Source organism: Notamacropus eugenii, chromosome 1 (assembly GCF_028372415.1).
Source record: "Notamacropus eugenii isolate mMacEug1 chromosome 1, mMacEug1.pri_v2, whole genome shotgun sequence".
Lineage (NCBI taxonomy): Eukaryota > Metazoa > Chordata > Mammalia > Diprotodontia > Macropodidae > Notamacropus > Notamacropus eugenii.
The window spans coordinates 162,414,847-162,433,041 of record NC_092872.1 but is presented as its reverse complement, the minus strand read 5'-3'; the positions used below and the strand labels follow the sequence as shown (position 1 = coordinate 162,433,041).

General features: G+C 39.0%; 1 protein-coding gene across 6 annotated transcripts in view; it reads left to right on the top strand.

Moving 5' to 3' along the window:
* CHD2 (chromodomain helicase DNA binding protein 2) overlaps positions 1–13,256 on the top strand; it is a 122,559-nt gene extending 109,303 nt beyond the window's left edge. For 4 of the 6 annotated variants that reach the window (XM_072617362.1, XM_072617379.1, XM_072617354.1 and 1 more), the window contains 4 exons: positions 2,660–2,759; positions 4,931–5,144; positions 9,398–9,644; positions 12,062–13,256. In XM_072617362.1, the coding sequence (XP_072473463.1) occupies positions 2,660–2,759; positions 4,931–5,144; positions 9,398–9,644; positions 12,062–12,395 (895 nt within the window). In that variant the 3' untranslated portion in view covers positions 12,396–13,256. Of the gene's footprint in view, positions 1–2,659; positions 2,760–4,930; positions 5,145–9,397; positions 9,645–12,061 lie in introns of those variants that run through there. The other 2 variants (XR_011968861.1, XR_011968859.1) reach the window with 2 other exon arrangements.
* Positions 13,257–18,195: the final 4,939 nt, after the last annotated feature.

Sequence of the window (18,195 nt, the reverse complement as noted above, 5' to 3'; positions counted from 1 at the left end):
ATTTTTTAACTAGTTTTGGAAGGGAAATGTAGATAGGGTTTTAGATCTCTCTTGATATCTATCAAATATCATTCCTGACACCAACTTAAGAATAGATTTACTTCCCTCCTCCTAAGGCCATTATCATATGTAGTCTCTATGAATTAAACTCTCATGGTTTTAGAAATTTGATTTAATCCCAGCTTAAGAGACTGAAAACCCAGGTAGTTGCTTAGACAGATGCTACCAGGTTTCCTAATAAACATTAAAAAATCCTACTGGATAAATTAGTTAATTATTATTTGTTAAGTACCAGTAGTGCAGTGGAGAGTTGGGATATTGTAATAGGGAGTGTTGGTTTTGAAATCAGAAAAAAGTTGGATTAAAAATTACCTCTGATACTTGTTATTTGACCATGGGCAAATCACATAACCTCTCTGAGATTGTTTTCCCATATGTATAATGGGGATAATAAAGTTCTTGCCTAACAGGATTGCTATGAGGTTCTTATGAGACAATGTGTGTACAGCACATTACAAATGTTACAGCCCTGTGGTAACATCAACCTTTGTCATCAGTTATTAATTAGAAGCCCAGCATAGAAATATGAGGAACACTGAAGAAACAGACAATACAGCCTCTGCCCTCAAGAAGCTTACAGTGTTGCTGAGGATAAAGAGTAGTGTTTATAAACAACTAGAGAACAACAAAGGAGAGTACATAGTTTGGTGCTAAATTGTGTGGCATAAACTATAAATGAAGTGGGTATTCAAAGGAGAGAAATCACTGAAAATCTGAATAATTAGGAAAGGTTTCATGAGAGCAGGTAGGATTTCACTGGACTTTGAAGGATGAGTTCAGTTTCTTTATGTAGAAACAGGAAGACATTCCAAGCTGGAAGCAACAATGAGCATTAGGATATACAGACACATCAGAGCAAAGGAATTTTTCTAGATGTGGGTGAAGAATAAGGTTGAATAAGGTAGGCTAGAGCTATATTGTGGCAGATGAATTTAATATGTGAAATATTTATCAAGTGACTTTTATGTTCAGGACTTTGCAAGGAATTACAAAGACAAAACCAAAGTAGTCCCTGCCCTTAGGGAGTTTTTATATTCTATTGTGGGATACAACATGTACAAAGAAAATTTTAGTCCAAGTAGCTTCAATAGGGTGAGAGCACTAATAGCTAGAGTTGGAGGTTAGGAAAGTCTTCCTAGAGGAGATAACACTTGAATTGTGCTTTGAAAGAAGGATTCTGTGATACAGAGGGAGTGCATTCCAGTGCACAGGAAACCATTTGTACAAAGAGATAGAGGTAGAAGATGAAATGTTATTTATGGGGAGCTAGGACAGTTTGACTAGAATGGAGAATGTGCAAAGTGGAAGTAATGAGAAATAAGACTGAAAAGGTTGCTGGGAACCAAGTTGTGGAAAGCTAGGCTGAGGATCTCCTATTTTGTCCTAGATTCAATAGGAAGCCATAGAAAAAATTTGAATATGAGAGAACGTGATCAGGTTTATATTTTAAGAACGTCAGTTTGGCATTTTAGTGGAGACTGGTTTGGAGGGGGTAGAGAATATAAACAAGGAGGAGAACAGTAAGGTGGCTAATGGAACAGTACAAATGAGAAACAGAGCTGTGTGAGTCAAGAGGACACACATGCAAGAAATATTGTGGTATTAGAATCAACAACCGATTGGAAATAGGAAGTGAGCGAGAGGGAAGCATGGCTTTCAGATCTGGTGAATGGAAGTTCTACAGAAAAAGGGAAGTTTAGAGGAGAGTGGATTTAAAGAGAAATATAATGAATTAGGTACTTGAATTCAAGATGCCTGTGGGACATCCAGAGGTCCCTGAAAGCCAGGTAGAGAAGCTGGATGTGATTTGAAGTGGCAGGGGAAGGTGAGTATCGAGGAGGTGTCTTCTTCCAGGCTACATTTCGGACTCCTGCCAGACTGTTCTTTCTAAAGAATGCTTTCATCATGTAATGCCTGCTGTTGCAGTGATCCACACATGAATTCATAGCAGGTTCTGGATTATCATGATGGCAGTGGACACTGAGACTTATTTTTCCAAAGAAGAGAAAGTATAGAAGTGGTGAGGTTTTGGTGGACGTAAGAGGTGGAAGAAAGGGATAATCAGAAATGGCTTTGTTTTCTAGCAGGGGTAGTTTGGATGACAATATTGTCTTTGACAGATACAGGGTTGTAGGGGAGGCAGTGAGGATAGGAAAGGCATTTTAGACTGTAGTTCTGCAGGGGAAAAGAACCTGATTTTAGGCACTCTTGTGAATGATATAAAAATTTTCTTTCTATTTTAAACCCTCAAAGCACTTGGTAGACATTTGCCATATCTATTTCTGAGGGCAGATGGGGTTAAAGCCTACCCCTCCTCCCCCTTTTTTTAGATAGGGAAATTGAAACAGAGAATACTGTGATTTGCTCAAGGTTGTTGAGTAATTGATAGAAGTAGACACCAAGTCTCTTGACCTTCCAGTCACTAATACTATGTAAAGTTTAAATCACTTATACAAAACCTGGAAGAATATCTCTATAACTGTGTACCAGTAGATCATACAACTCAAACTTAGTAGTATGCTCTCTATATGGTGGGACTAGTTGAAGGCGGAAGAGAAAAGGCTGGTGCTTGTTTCTATAATTCTTACTGTTTTTTTAGGAACCTGTGGATTTTTGTATCCAAGTTCACAGAATTTGATGCTCGGAAACTACACAAATTATACAAAATGGCTCATAAGAAAAGATCTCAGGAGGAGGAGGTAAGATCCTCATTTAATCTTAATCTTAGGAACCAAAAAAACCTTTTACAAGAGTCTCTGTTTTATTTTTCCCTGGGAAGATTGTATTGTATTTCACAATAATATGTTGCCCTTCTCTTTCACCCTGTACAGGGAACCTGCCAAATAAACATTATTAGAGCAGTGCAGGACACAGGTCTGACTGTTGTTGTTCAGTTGTTTCAGTCCTGTTTCATTACTCTCCATGGCCCTATTTAGGGTTTTCTTGGCAAAGATACAAGAAAGTTTGCTCTTTCCGTCTCCAGCTGATTTTACAGATGTGGACACTGAGACAAACAGGATTCAGTGACTTGCCCAGGCCAGCTTTGAACTCCAGTTTTCTGATTCCAGGCCCATTGCTTTATCTACTGTGTCACCTGACTGCCCCAGTGGTCTAATGCAGAGGTGGGGGGACCTACGGCCACATGTGACCCTCTAGGTTCTCATGTGGTCCTTTGATCTAATCCATATCTCACAGAACAAATCCCTTTAATAAAAGGATTTATTCTGTAAAACTTGAACTCAGTCAAAAGGCCGTACCCAAGGACCTAGAAAGCTGCATGAGGCCTTGAGGCTGAGGGGCCTCACCCATGGTCTAATGCATAGTGTCAAATGCATAAAAAACAGCAATCTTAAACCTCCGAAAAGTGATTGCCCATCTGTAGTCATTATCCTAAAACAGTCAAGCAGTCTCCTCTTCTTAAGTACATGGGGGTGTGTGTGTGTGTGTGTGTGTGTGTGTGTGTGTGTGTGTGTGTGTGTGTGTGTGTGTGTGTGTGTGTGTGTGTGTGTGTGTGTGTGTGTGTGTGTGTGTGTGTGTGTGTGTGGTCCCTAGTGTAAAATATGCTTAGCTAATTCTTGTTGACTTCACTTTTGTAGTAAACACGAATCTTGAGATATTCAGTTTGGTCACGGTGCACATTTATTACCTGATGGTCAGACTCTAAGAAGGATAAAACCTAAAAATGTAACTAAGAATATTTCTTATTATTCGCTGAGCCATACTCAGTTTCCTTCTGACTGTGCATAGGGTACCTCTTACTCCATTTAAGACACAATATAAGTGGGGGTCAGAAGAAGATTCCTGTTTTCCCTTTCTGGCAATAAAGAGAATTAAAATTGAATTAAAATAATTGCTTCAGCGAAAGGTATGTTCCTTCGAGAACATTCTTGGTAGGGTGATTTGCTGATTAAAGCCCAAGTGGGCAAAACCATTTGGTCAAGTCTGCTCAAAGGAAGCACTAGCTAGTTATTCAGCACTGTTAGGTCTTATAATGGGAAATATACCTTTTCTGCTCTCAGGCGATTTATAATTGGACCTATGGAGTACTGAAAAACAATATAACAGTATTACATTTTGGAGTACAGATAAATGTAGGAATTTTAAGAAAAGAAAACTCGTAGTAAACTAGAGTTGTCAAGGAAAGTTTCTTGGAGGGATCAGGAGTTCGGTTTATGTTACAGTATAGCTTGGATTCAAACCCAGATTTTTGACTACAAATCCATTGCTCTTTCCAAAAAATAGCCATTCAAAACCAACTACAGTATTAATGTACTTTGAAAAACGGGGTATTTTAGCAATATAGACATAAAAAGTTGGTGACATAAACAGAATAAAGCAAGTACTGAACTCATTACAGCAGGTACTCATGAATTTTAAAGTTCACTTTGTTAATTTACTTTGATTACTTTGAAAGGTAGAGAGAGGCAGGTCAGTTAGTTCCTGCTTGTACCCAAGGGGTCTCTTTATTCTGCTTAGCTTAATAAGGATAATTAATAAGGATAATAATCCTTAGGATTTTAAATGACTGTCAGTGGTTTTTCTTTAACTTGCATGAGTTACCCAACCATTCTAAATGGTCTAAAATTCATAGACTTTTCCATCTGTTGTTATAGAAGATGTGAGTCATAGGAGGTATCCTTGCAGGAGTGGATCAGAATTATGATGGCAGATGTATAACTAATAAGAGTGGCAGGTCTGACTTGAAATGAGGATGAGGTACATGGGGTTTATTCATTCCCTGCTACACAACAATATATGAATTACTTATGGCAGGGTATGATAATAAGTGGGCAAAATTCAATCAGACCAGTAGAACTAAGTCAATGATCTCTCTTAATTCTGGAAAGTTTTCAATTTTATACCCTTTCAGGAGCAAAAGAAGAAAGACGACATGTCTGGCAGTAAAAAACCATTTCGTCCAGAACCTTCAGGCTCGAGCCGGGATTCTTTGATGTCTCAGTCTCATACACCTCACAATCTTCACCCTCAGAAGCTTCATTTGCCTCCTTCTCATGGACCACAGATGCATGGGCACCAGCGAGATAACTATAGTCACCCCAACAAGAGACATTTCAGCAATGCTGGTAGGTCCTTCAGTATGGTTTTTAGAACAGATACCAAATTAAGAATTATTTCCATTCTTTGATGTCAGTAACTGGATCTTTGCTATACATTCTTGAGTGGTTTTTCAAAGTCAGAAAATTATTCCCTTATAACCTTTTCACAGGAATTTGTTCCATGATAACTCTAGACACTACACAGTTTTTCCTAATATTTAGCTGAAATCAAGTTCTTCATTAAGTTTAGTTTTTGGAGCATCTGCTTAGTAAGCAGATAAATTACTAATTTACCAAGGAAATGGGAATATTCCATTTCTTTCCTCTAAGCTTTGTACTCAGCACCCTCTTCTTCTAGTACCCTCGTTTTATTAATCAGTAACTCCCCTTCGTTGTGAGCTCAAGAGGAAAGCAAACATTGCTTGATTCATTATGATGTTTAATGATACTACTACTACTACGTCTTTATGAAGTACTCTAAAGTTTGCAAAACGCTTTCACATATATCTCATTTTATCCTTACAACAACTTGGAGAGGTAGGTGCTACTACTAACCCCATTTACAGTGGAGGAAATGAAGGCAAATAAGAAGTTAAGGGCCTTACCCAGGGTCAAACAGTTAGTGTTGAAGGCCATATTTGGACTCAGGTTTTCCTGAATCCAAGTCTAGCACTTTATTCGTTGCATTACCTAGTAGCTGGTAAATAATTAGTATGAAGAATTTCTAACATGCCATAAATTGTCAGTATCAATATCAGCATGAGACTGTATGCTCCTTGCCTGCTTTTCCGGATGGTTTGGAACTGTCTTTGGGTGTGTGTGGGGGGGTGGGGGTGGGGGGGTGGGTGTCTGTGTGATTGTGTGTGTGTTTTCTTAAACTGTATAGTCAGTTTAAAAAATACCTTTTCATTTTTAGGTTCATTGACTGTTTCTTGCCCAGATCATTGAATCGCAGTTAACTCTCCTTGCTTGACTATTACTATTTCTGATCATTTACATTCTCTCATATTTTTCTGTTATATAGATTTTTGGAAGTCATAATCTCTTGGTCCTATCAGAAAGATATTAGATTATGCAGTAAAATGAAAAGTCATTTCCTTTTTTTGTGGTTTTACTTTCTATCCATACATCCTTCTGTCCAGGGCTCATTTGATCCCTGGACTTCAATTCATATCAGCAGACATTTATTGCCTGAGTTGCATAGTACTCTGCTAGGTGTAGGGAGCTGTAAATACAAAAACCAAATAATTCCTGTGACCACGGAGCTTCCTGAGAGAATAGATGTATTTAGATATGTCAACACAGTCTATAAAAAATGTAAAGTAATTTAAAATAAGATTCAGAGCTAATGACTGAGGATATCGGGAAAAGTCTCATGTAGTAATGAGTGAGTACCTGAGGAAGCTAGATGATGGGGATTTGAGGAGAAATCATTACAGATGTAGGGTTGGAGTTGGGAGGGATTTGTGTAAAAGGAAAAGGTAATATGTCATGTTCAAGGAAGAAGTAGCAGTCCTGTTTCACTAGAACTGAGACTGACTAAAGGGAGTGAATATGGAAAGGTAAGTGGGAGCCGGGTTACAGAGGGCATTGTTTTTGGGTTTTTTTTTTTCACAAAAAGAGAATTGTATCTGAAATCATGAATCTTTCATACTGCTTGCTTTTAAATGTATATGTACATGTATGCACATATGTATTACATGTATAGGAATTTCCTTCTCTTCTGTTCATTTAAAAAGTTTTCCTCCCCCTTTTTTGCATTACTGTTACTACTTCCTTTTCTATCCCATCTCCCTTTCCCCTCATTGCCCTCAGTTAAAAACTGAGTAGGGAAAATCTTGTAACAAGTAATCATTAGGCCAGCATCAAAAAATATCCATTTCTTCCCATATGTTGATTCATTCCATTCCCTCTTTGTCAGGAGATGGGTAACATGCTTCAGCATAGGTCCTCCAGATACATCGTTGGTCACTGCATTTATCAGAATTGTCGGTGCTTGGATCAAAGTTCTTTTCTTTTTTTCTTTTTAATTTCCCCCTACAGGAAGTTTATTTTGCTGACAGCTAATCACTTCTCAGTATCATTGGCTGTCTTAACCCTTTACACCATATGTGTATCGTAGTGTGTATATACATCATATATCGTAGTTTCTCTGTTGAGTTTGATTTTTTTCTGCATCAAGGGGAGTGTGTGTGTGTGTGTGTGTGTGTGTGTGTGTGTGTGTGTGTTGTTAAGACAGAAGCCTTCCTTTGTTTCAGAGAAAAAAGATGTTCATCTGATGCCTCCCCTCGCCCCCAGTCACTGCTTTCATGTTTGTATTCATACTCCAGTCAGTTATGAGCATTAGCTATCTCCACTACCTTCTGACCTATGACTACTCTTGTATGTTCCTTTTATCCTACCTTTTTCATCTCTTAAAACCCTCAAAACAGAACCAATCCATCCCCAATGTTCTACTTTTCTTTTTTGACGGATGAGTTCTTTAAATGCCAAGGTGGGAATTTTGTAATTTACACTAAAGCATTAGGGAACGACTGAAAATTTTTGAGTATGGCTAGTGATGGGATCAGATCTGTGTTTTACAAATATTAATTCTGCAGCTGTGTTGTGAATGGATTGGAGTGGGGATCATTTGAAGGTAAGAGCATCAATTAGAAAGCTACTATAATAGTCCAGGCATTGAGGGCCTGCACGAGGTTTTTGGCTATGTAAGTCATTTAAGAAGTATTTATTGTCTGCTATATGCGAGGCACTGTGCTAGATAGTGGAGATGCAGAAGGTGGCAAGAGATAGTCCCTGCCCTCAAGGAGCTTACAGATTAAAGGGGGAGACAACAAGCAAATAAGTATGTAGTAACAAGCTATATACGTGATAAATAGGAAATAATTAGACAGGGGACATGGGTAGGTCAGTTCTGAGTACTGCTTTGTGGGCTGAAATACTTACAGAAGAACTCATCTTCATTTGCCATACGTTTACCCTTAGTTAAACACAATACAAAAAAATCTTATTTTATTTTTATTTAAAGCAGAGGCAAATAATTATTAGGTTTTGGATATTAGCACATAGAACTTTTCAGTGTATACTGAGTATATTGACTCTAAATGTTAGAAGAGAAGGGGAAGGTGGCAGACTTTGCATAGTGCTAGTCACTGTGTGCTTGGCACTGCTCTAGGTACTTTACCAGCATTATCTCATTTGATTCTCACGACAATCCTGTGAGCCAAGAGCTTTATTCCCATTTTACAGTTAAGGAAACTGAGGCAGGGGCACATTAGGTAACTTGCCAAAGGCCACACAGCTGATAAGTGTCTGAGATGGAATATCAACTGAGCTTTGCCTGACTCCAGGCCCAGGGCTCCATCCACTCACTGTGCCCCCTTGGTGCATCACATAGGTCATGTGTGCAGCTTTACCAGGATCATTATGTAGGGGTATTCTTTTTTACATTTGTTAGTTTAAAATAAAATCATTTTATTATTGTATTCATCATGATATAGAATGATTTTTTTTTTTTAAAACAAAGGACTGCATCATTAAAGCAGTATTTCTTGATTTATTCTGAGTTTATACCTGAAACCTTGCATATGACATAATGGAGGACAAGTTATTTAGCACCCAAGGATTAATATTAAAAAGTATTTGTATGAATTAAAGTAAAATTTCTACAAGTCAACTTGTAATTATTAACTGTGAAAGGGAGATGTGTTTGTACAGATGCGCAGACCTAGTTCTTGAAAAAATGTCTTATACCCGTAATAAAAATGTTTCAGCATCACTCAACTGACCAGGGAAAAAAAAGAACTATTTCACCCCCATGTGAAATTAGTAACAGTGAAAAAAAGCTAATATGAGTTAGATTTCTAAAATCTTGCAAATTTATTTTAGTTTCTTTCTGTCATTAAGTCCACAAGCATTAAAAGAAATGTTTGTTCATTAGAATTCTCAGTTATGGAAGCTAAGTTCACAAAAACAAATTCACAACGCTACTGCATTCAGCATGATTTCCTTTGAATTATCAAGTGAATGATAACTGCGTAGCTCTGCCTCTACCCTCCTCAAGACAGTTAGAGAAGTTAAATAGAACAGTAGCTTTTCCTAAGTTAGCATTAAAGAGAGTTTAATATTGTTTTTAAAACTCTGGGAAAAAGATATTAAGACAAATACAGCTTCTCTAAAAATAATGAATAGCATATTCGAAAGAGTGGATTTAATATTGTTCATGTGAAATGGGCCAGAACTCTCACCATTGTCACCAGACCGGTATTTTTTTCTTATAGACCGAGGAGACTGGCAAAGAGAGAGAAAGTTCAGTTATGGTGGCAACAGCAACCAGCTCTGGGGTGGAGATCGGCATCACCAGTATGAACAGCACTGGTACAAGGATCACCATTATGGGGACCGGCGCTCTCACGGTGAACCCCATCGTTCTGGGAATTATCGTCCAAACAACCTGTCACGCAAGAGGCCCTATGACCCATACAGCAGTGACCGAGACCATCGGGGACACAGAGATTATTATGACAGGTATTGAGAGAATCTAATTTAATACCTTATAAGGATGAAAAACTGGGGGAAAGTAGTTTTTCTATACTTAAAATTCATTGTGCATGAAATGAGAATGACAGAATGATATTTATCAAGTGCATTTACTGAGTTGTGAGTTCATTACATAACTCTGGGTTCAGGAATCTGAGTTAGAAAGTACTTTAATAATCAGAAACCTACCATTGTGGCTGGCATGCACTTGGGATATAGAAATGGTGTAAGCCCTAGTTAGTCTCTGCTGGAGAAGATAAGGTCATCTAGAAAAGGTAAAGAACAGAAGCACATTACAAATTGCAGATAAGTGGTACTGGGAGATAGTAGATAACTAGATACAGTGGTCATCAAAGGCTGCGTATATTAGATAGGATGTATCATAAACAACTTGGACAGAAGGTGAGATTTACAAAATTAGGGATATGCAGGTGTGGAGAACCTGCAGCCTCGAAACCACATGTGGATTTGTGGATCGATCCCAAAAGGATTTGTTCTGTGAAGTTTGGATTCAGTCAAAGAGTGCTCTTGAGGACCTAGAGGGCCACAAGTTCCCCAGCCCTGGTAGGTATGGCTGGTGAACTTTAGGGCTCTGAAAATGCCATTTGTTTTTACGTCATAGTAGTTTTCAGATAGTATGCACCATCCTTCTCCCTTCCCTCATAACAAAAAAAAGTATTTAAACAAAACTACTTGACACTCCCGTCCAGAGTCTTAACATTCAACTTCCAAAGTCCCTTAGTGCCCTAACAAAAGGTAAGTGAATTACCTCACCACTTCTCCAGAGCAAAGATGTGTCATTATAATTACCCACTCAGTTTCATTTGCTAGTTAGGTGGTGCCGTGGATAGAGCACTGAACTTGGTATCAGAAAGACTCATCTTTGTAAATTCAAATCAGGCCACAGACACTCTTCGCTTCAGTTTCTCATCTGTCAGATGAGCTGGAGAAGGAAATGGCAAACCATTCCTCTATCTTTGCCAAGAAAACCCCAGATGAGGTCACAAGGAGTTCAACATAGTTGTAGTCCCTATGTATATTATTTTTCTGGTTCTGTTTACTTTTCTTTATATTAATTCATATAAGTCATCACATTTCTACAGTTTCTTATACCTAAGAAATTGATTCTTACAGAATTATAATAGGTCATTCCATGCATATCACATAATCCAGTTTTTTAGTTATTCCTTAATTGAAACACACTCACTTTTTTTCCTCTAGTTATTTGCTATTACAAAAATATTTCGACATATATGAGTCCTTTTTTTCCTTTTTCTGTCTAAAATCTCCTTAATAAAGGAATCTCTTGGATCAAAAGGTTTGAAAATTTTGTTAATTAAAAAAAATAATTCCTAATTGTTTCCCACACGTTGTACTGATCCAAACTCCCCCACCATGTACTTGTTTAAGACACTCCATTTTAACTTGTCCCAGCTTTATGATAACAGCCTTACCACAAAGTCATGCAAAGCAGGCTACTAAAGTACAAGACAGTTTTTTCTTTCTTAGGGGGAATTCTTTTGTTTTTATTCCCATTATACAATGGTCTCTACCATAAAGCAGTGGACTAAAAAGAACTTTTGCAACATTTCATCAGTAGTGGAAAATGACAGTGACATTGGGCATGCTGCTCTCTAGCCGTCAGTCAGAGTGCTCACGCTATGTTGTCTAGAACTGGGCTGGGTGATCTCTGAGTGCAGTCTGGGGTTCTGTAGGGCTCTCAGACCACAACCTTTGGTTAGAGAAAAAAGTAGAATCATAAAATAACAGAGCTGAAAGACCTTCATCCTACTCCATTTTACAGGTGGGGAAATTCTGAAGTTAGTTGGCTTGTTTAAAGTCACCCAGTTATTGGGAGATGACACTGGTCCTCTGATTCCATTAATGTAGGGAGTTCCCAGCTGAGGATACTCCCTGTATCTTAGAGTCTTAAAGCCCAGGACCACATGGCTATAGTCTATATAAAAAGTAGGACTCAAACCCAGGTCTTCCAGTTCCAAGGCAGTTCTCTCTGCCTATTATTTTATTATATTTATATTATATTTATGATATTATTATATCTGTCCAACTGCTTCCTTCCCAGCCAGAGTGAAATCAGACTGGTTTGATTTGGCCGAGCTAGTTTGTGGATTTTTATATTTCCGGCTTTATGAGTGGATTAGTGGTAAGGAAATGGGTCCCTATTCTGCCAATAGGTTTCAAACTATCAGAGGCTGCGCTCAAACAATGGATTTCGCAGGTTCTGGAAGTTGCTCTTTGTGCCTGTTGCACTCAGTGGTAAATTGCTATGGAATTGTTCTTGAATGTGATGCTGAGTATAGAGGAGTGAGGGAATAGGTGAAGGAATGATTAAGCTTGACTATTTTTCCCTTTTGGTTTTAACATTGTTGGGTCTCAATTTTCAGACATCATCATGACTCAAAACGACGAAGATCTGATGAGTTCAGGCCTCAGAATTACCACCAGCAAGATTTCCGGAGAATGTCTGATCATCGTCCCCCTATGGGTTACCATGGCCAGGGACCCTCAGATCATTATCGATCTTTCCACACAGACAAATCGGGAGACTACAAACAGCCGCTGCCCCCTCCACATGCTGCAGTCACAGACCCTCGATCACCACCATCTCAGAAATCTCCCCATGATTCCAAGTCACCCCTGGATCACAGGTCTCCTTTGGATAGGTCACTAGAACAGAAAAACAACCCAGATTATAACTGGAATGTTCGGAAAACATAAATCAAAGGTCAAAAAGGAGGAGAACAAGAGTGAGCAAGCATCTGATGATTTTTGGTCTGATCCAAAAGATAACCAGTTATCGAAATGAATAACTGGAGACTCTGAACATGCTGCTGCTACCACCTCACTGGCTGAAGGAGGACTTCAGGGAGTGGGGAGGACTTCTCCTAGGTGTTAGTTCTGGTGGAGATTCGATTTTGGTTACTACCCTTACACTCCTGCCATAGTTTCCATTTTCATTCTATCCTCCCATGCTGCCAGAAGGAAAGAGGTGTCATTTTGTCTGTGGGCTTTTGTGGGGTTATCACACCCTCACTGAAGGAAGAACAAAAATTGATTGGATTTGTAACCTGGTTTTTTTTTTTTTTTTTTGGTTATTGTTTTTTGTTTTTTTTTTTTACAACTAGGTGCAGTATTTCCTTACTCTGTTTTGGTCAGGGGAGGGAATGAACGATTGCTGCTTAGGAATTAATGAACAGTGCTTGATTTGATTCACTATTATATGATGGATGCTGCTGATGGGGAGAAAAAAAAAACAAGTCTGATTCCATTCTGGCATGATAGTGTTTGAAGGTGAGCCCTTCTCACCACGTCCTTCGAAGACATGTAGGAGCAGTAGACCTGGGCATGCCCACCCAGAAAGGGCGGCTGAGCACTGAGGGTAGTGGCGCCGGTGCAGCTGTCTATCCAGTCTACACTAATTTTCCTGCATTGTCTTTGTACATTTCAAAGGTTTAGTTTCCTGTAGTCTTATTGTTTACCTCCACAATGAGGAAAATTGACTACTGTGGCTGAACTTCAGTACTGTGACATTGGAATTAGCTTGGATTTTATTTTTTGAGGGGGGAGGAGGGAGGTAAAGAAGGGAAGGAAAACGACAGAGGTCTTGAATCCCTGATGAGGTGTCTGATTCACCCAGTAAAAAGGCTCATTGAACAATTTGGTGCTAGCTAGCATATGAGACTGGGCTGTAGATTCTGAATGGGCTTCACATTGTAGGGTACTTAGCAGCGCTAGCAAATGAGAGGGGCTTTCAGTATTTTAACAGGCTGACATCTGTCAATTTTGACTCCTTTTGCACAAATTAAAAGAGGTAGAACTCATAAAGAATCATAACTACTGATAACCACCTGGTCAGGTAAACAAGGGGTAGATGCAGTGAGTAGGCCATCAGATGGGTGGCCTGAAATCATTGCAGTTTGTATTTTAGTTGCATTCAGAATAAGAGCAGACAATACCCATTAGGATTTATAGCTAATAAAGGAGGCATTGGGGAAAAAGAAAAGGAATCAAATGAGTTTGATTGAGAAGGTCAATTGAAACAGAATGGTTAAGGGAGGGAAAGTTGGTGTGGTGGAGGAACAAAACTGTATGCCGCCTTGGGAAGGCTGGGGCTCTCATTTGTATTCATCTTAAGCCCTAGTTCATCAGTATTCTTAAATACGCTAGTGTCCAAAGTCCTAACTAGATGAAGAGAGGATGTTTGACTAGAATACGCAATGAGACTTGGTAATAAATTCAAGCCTACCAGGTTAGAGAGCCAGGATCAGAAGTGGTACACATAAGTATGACTATTCGGGCTCCCATTCTGTTGGGATACCCCAGGAGTTTAAGTTCCTTGAAATGCCTTGTGGATCTTGTTAAGAAAATATCGTCACTTATTTGCCGTGCTTATGGGCAACTCCATTAAAGACACTCCCAAGAAATGCCTCTATTGTCTAATGCCACTTAAGCAGAAATGGTTTCGTGGTCCATTGCTCCGTGCTAAGCATATCATGGAAACAGTCAGTGATCCAGGTCATCATGGGAGGCACAGAAAATTCAGAAGCTTCTGTGGTTGGCTATGCAGCAATTTTTGGTGGGCACTTTTTCTTTTTCTTTTTTTTTCTTTTTAAATTCTTATCCCATGGTGCTTTTGGTTCTTCAGCCTGGACTTTCACAGTGGAAGCATTGGGGCCAAGCACCCAAAGGTGTCATATTGCACATATCAGAAATAATCCTATCAAGGATTTAGAGCAGATGTAACTGAAGAAATTGGGAAATATTCTGTTCCTTTATCAGCCACAAAGTGCTGTGGAAACAAGAAACTTTAGCTTGGCTAACAGTTTTGGCGCCATCCACATGTTTGTCTTATCCAAGGCAAACCAGAAAGTGTTAAGAAAGCTCCTTTTAATCTCAACTAATAGAATGGTGGGCTGGTGAGGGATTGAGCCCTGGTATATTTTTTCCCTTTGGGAATTCAGATTATGGGTTTTCCTACAGCTTTCAGTAGTCTTTAATGAAGGTTTGGGTGGCTGGTTGGAGAATATACTTTTTGATATTCACCAATATTTGATTTCATGGAACTCGTTAGGCAAGGGATGTTATGCACAAAGATATCTCATCATGAGGGAAAAACAACTTCATATTGTTCACATTCACGAAATGTTTTTGTCAAGACTTTTAGTGCCATAAGATGTAGCAAAAGGCAATACTGGCCAGATCAGTGTTAAATTGATTGTGTAACTGCAGTATCCCAAATACATTTATACATGTTTGGCATCTGAGCTATGTCCAAGAGGAGGTAAGGAGAAAGATGTTTCCTTCTTCAAAATCAAAATCATTGTGACAAAATGGTATATTTAAAGAAAACAAAAAAGAAATAATGCCTGGATGGAAGTTATGTCTCTGTTTGGAGAAAAGAGGAATTGCCATGGGAACCTCAGGAGTTCTCAGGATCCCAGATTGGAGAGATGTGTTGAGAGATTTCTTTGGCAGTGATGCTAAAGAGAAAGATAACACACTCATTAAAAACAGTACCTGAAGGGAAACAAAAAGGGCTCGTAGCTGAAATGTTACAGTCTTCAGTGATGATGTAAAACCAAAAAGCAAACTTCTAGAGCATTCAGTCAGAGTCCAAAGGGGATACAGCTGAGCATTCTGTGAGGATTGACGGCAATATCTTTTCCTTCCTCCTACCTTCCATAGCTCCACCTTACCCTCTAGTCATTCCTTAAGCCTTTTTTAATGGGAAAAGTGGAAACTTCTCACCTCTTGCTGCATTTTAAAGTTAAGTACATTCTAGCCTGATGTCTAAAAATTTTCATCAGGAAGTGTGGTGCAAACCTGATTCAGTTATGAATTTACACTATGACCCGAAAATTCTACAGACCAAAACCTATGGTCAACAAGAATTGTTGATCAAGTGCCCAGTACACGTGGAGCTTCTGACTGTCTGAGATCTTACTGTGATCGAGGTAGGAGATCCGTGCCAACGATCCAGACGGCTGTAGTCCATTTGCCCCCAGTAGTGTGGGGACAGACAGTTTCTCTTTCTTGTAAAATTGTGGACTTTTAAGACCTGTTAACTAAAACAGTAATTAATATTAATTTATATTTGTGAAAAAAAATGCCACTGTCCTAGTGATTTCTGATGTAAATATGTTGTTTATATAGTATGTATTAAATTTTCCTACATTGTAAAAACTGCTGTACTTTTGATTCTTGTATATTAAAAAGTGTTACTAAGGATTTTCAGAACTGGGCTAGCCTACATTATACTGTGATTTGGTGACTTAGTATTCTACAATGGTGGCTATTTTAGCCCTTACATTCACTGGCATCCAGTGAAGAGTTTGTTTCTTTGTTTTATAAGTAGAACAGTTGTCCAGTTGTTTTGATATGCTTAATTCAGAAGGCTAATAGGACCTGAGAGTTCAAGTCCTGTCTTGGACACATACTGGTTATGTGAACTAGGGAAAGTCATTTAACCTCTCAGTACTCTGGGTAGATCTCTAACATGATTAGTTAGAGAGATGGTGTGGACCTGCATTGGTGGAGGAAGTTTGCTAAGCTAGGCACTTTCTGTGTCAATGGAATCAGAATCACAAGTCCAGTCCCTAGCTCTAATAGAATCTCATAGTGCTATTTTAATTGTTTTAACACAGCATTTCAACGTTTTAAGACTTAGAACAGATGTTAGGGAGTCAGAACCTTCATCCGTGTCTTGGGCTCTGAGCACACTTCCACAGCTCTCTTAGTTTTACTAACTGCTTAAGGGAGAGTAACTAACTGAAGGCCACAGGGAAATCCCAGAGCAGCTTGAGTTAAAGTAGTGCTAATGTGACCTCTTTTCTTTGGAGGATGACCTGAGGTGCATGACCAGAGGTTTATCACTCCATATCTTGCTCATCTGCATCCTGAAAATGCACTTTTCCAAAGCTTTTTAAATTGTGCATTCACCAGAATAAAAATGCCACTGCATTCAAAATGACTTGTCAGCTGAACTTCTCTGATGGCCAAGTTCATGGCCACAAGGGAGACTTAACATCTGAGTTATACGCTCTTGGAAAAAAATATATGTATGTATATATATTTTATAATGGAAACACTGACAAATGCGAACTTGGCACTGCCGACAGAACTGGCTTAGGATAATCAGGCCTCAGCTGGAAGGACAAGAGTTGTTGCTGCAATTTGGGTTAGAGGTCCCTTGTTTTAGTAGAAGCTGCCAAAGTTTGGATCCTATGTGTGTATTGAATGGACCTTACATTTCACGGACCACTGGACAACAATTGTTGAAAGGTCCTATCTAAATCTTGACATGCCTCCGTCATCGCAGTACCATGGCAGTCATTGCTGGTAAATAGCTGAGATTTTTGAGACTAAGGTGCTGAAATGTTGTACTGGATTATTGCTGCTAATAAAGGACTCAGAATGGCTATTGCAACTCACAACCCAGCTGGAACAGCCTTGGGAAATTTTATTTTAAGAACAAGTGCGGCAATAATCAGTTTATTATGATTTACAATAGTAATGATCCTTTCAAACTGACTGCTGCCAAAGCTCCTGCCTTTTACTGGAAGGAGCCCTGCCTGTGATCCTTGGCAGGTCCTCCTGTGCCTGGCACCGGTCAAATCCTCATCAATTAGTGCCAACATAAAGGTCATTTATTACAACTTTTGCTGAACTAAGGACTCGGAATTCAAACCTGTGACTCTTAAAGGCACAGTATTCAATAAAATAGAAAATGTAGTCCTTAACTGATACCATATGTTTGTCCTTTTTGACCTCACATTAGGGTTGGAGTACTCACCCATCCTCCTGTGTTCTTTGGAAGGGAAATACAGTCTTTTTGTATCTTTAACAGGGAGAAAGATGCATTGTACACAATGCTATGAAATCTGGTACAGTGTTCTATATATTATATAATAGTCTAGAGATTAAATGCCCCCTTTACTCTTCATACAACCTCACCTACTTTGGTGGAAGCATACATCCTCCTATAAATGTATACTGTATTATGTAGACAACACCTGTACCATTGACTATTTCCTACCATTTTGGGAGTCTCTGAATCCACCCCTTCATGCTCTTCTGCTGAGAAGAAAAAGGCCATTTGATGTGAATTCCTTCAGTTGTTCTTCTTCTGGTCTTTAAATGTCTCAATGTACACACTCATCTTCTGGTCTCAGGGAAGAGGTTGGCCTTTTTGGCCAAGACTGTCTTCCATTTGTATCCTTGATTCCATCTCTGTCTATGCTGTGACTTTGTTCCATCACTGATCTGCCATCAGTCTCTCTGTTGTATCCCTCTCTCCAATACAAACTTGCTCAGATATCCAGTGTTCTAAAAACTCTTCAAACTGTCCTTTGTTCCCATCATCCTACTTCTCGAACCTTGTGCCCTCTAGTTTTTGTCCCCTCTAGTCAACTAAAAGTTCTGTCCAAGGTCATCTATCTTATCGCTAAATTCCATCTTCCTCTCCTTTCTCTCTCTTCTGCCCCCTTTTCCCCCCAATCCTAGTACTATACTAGTACCC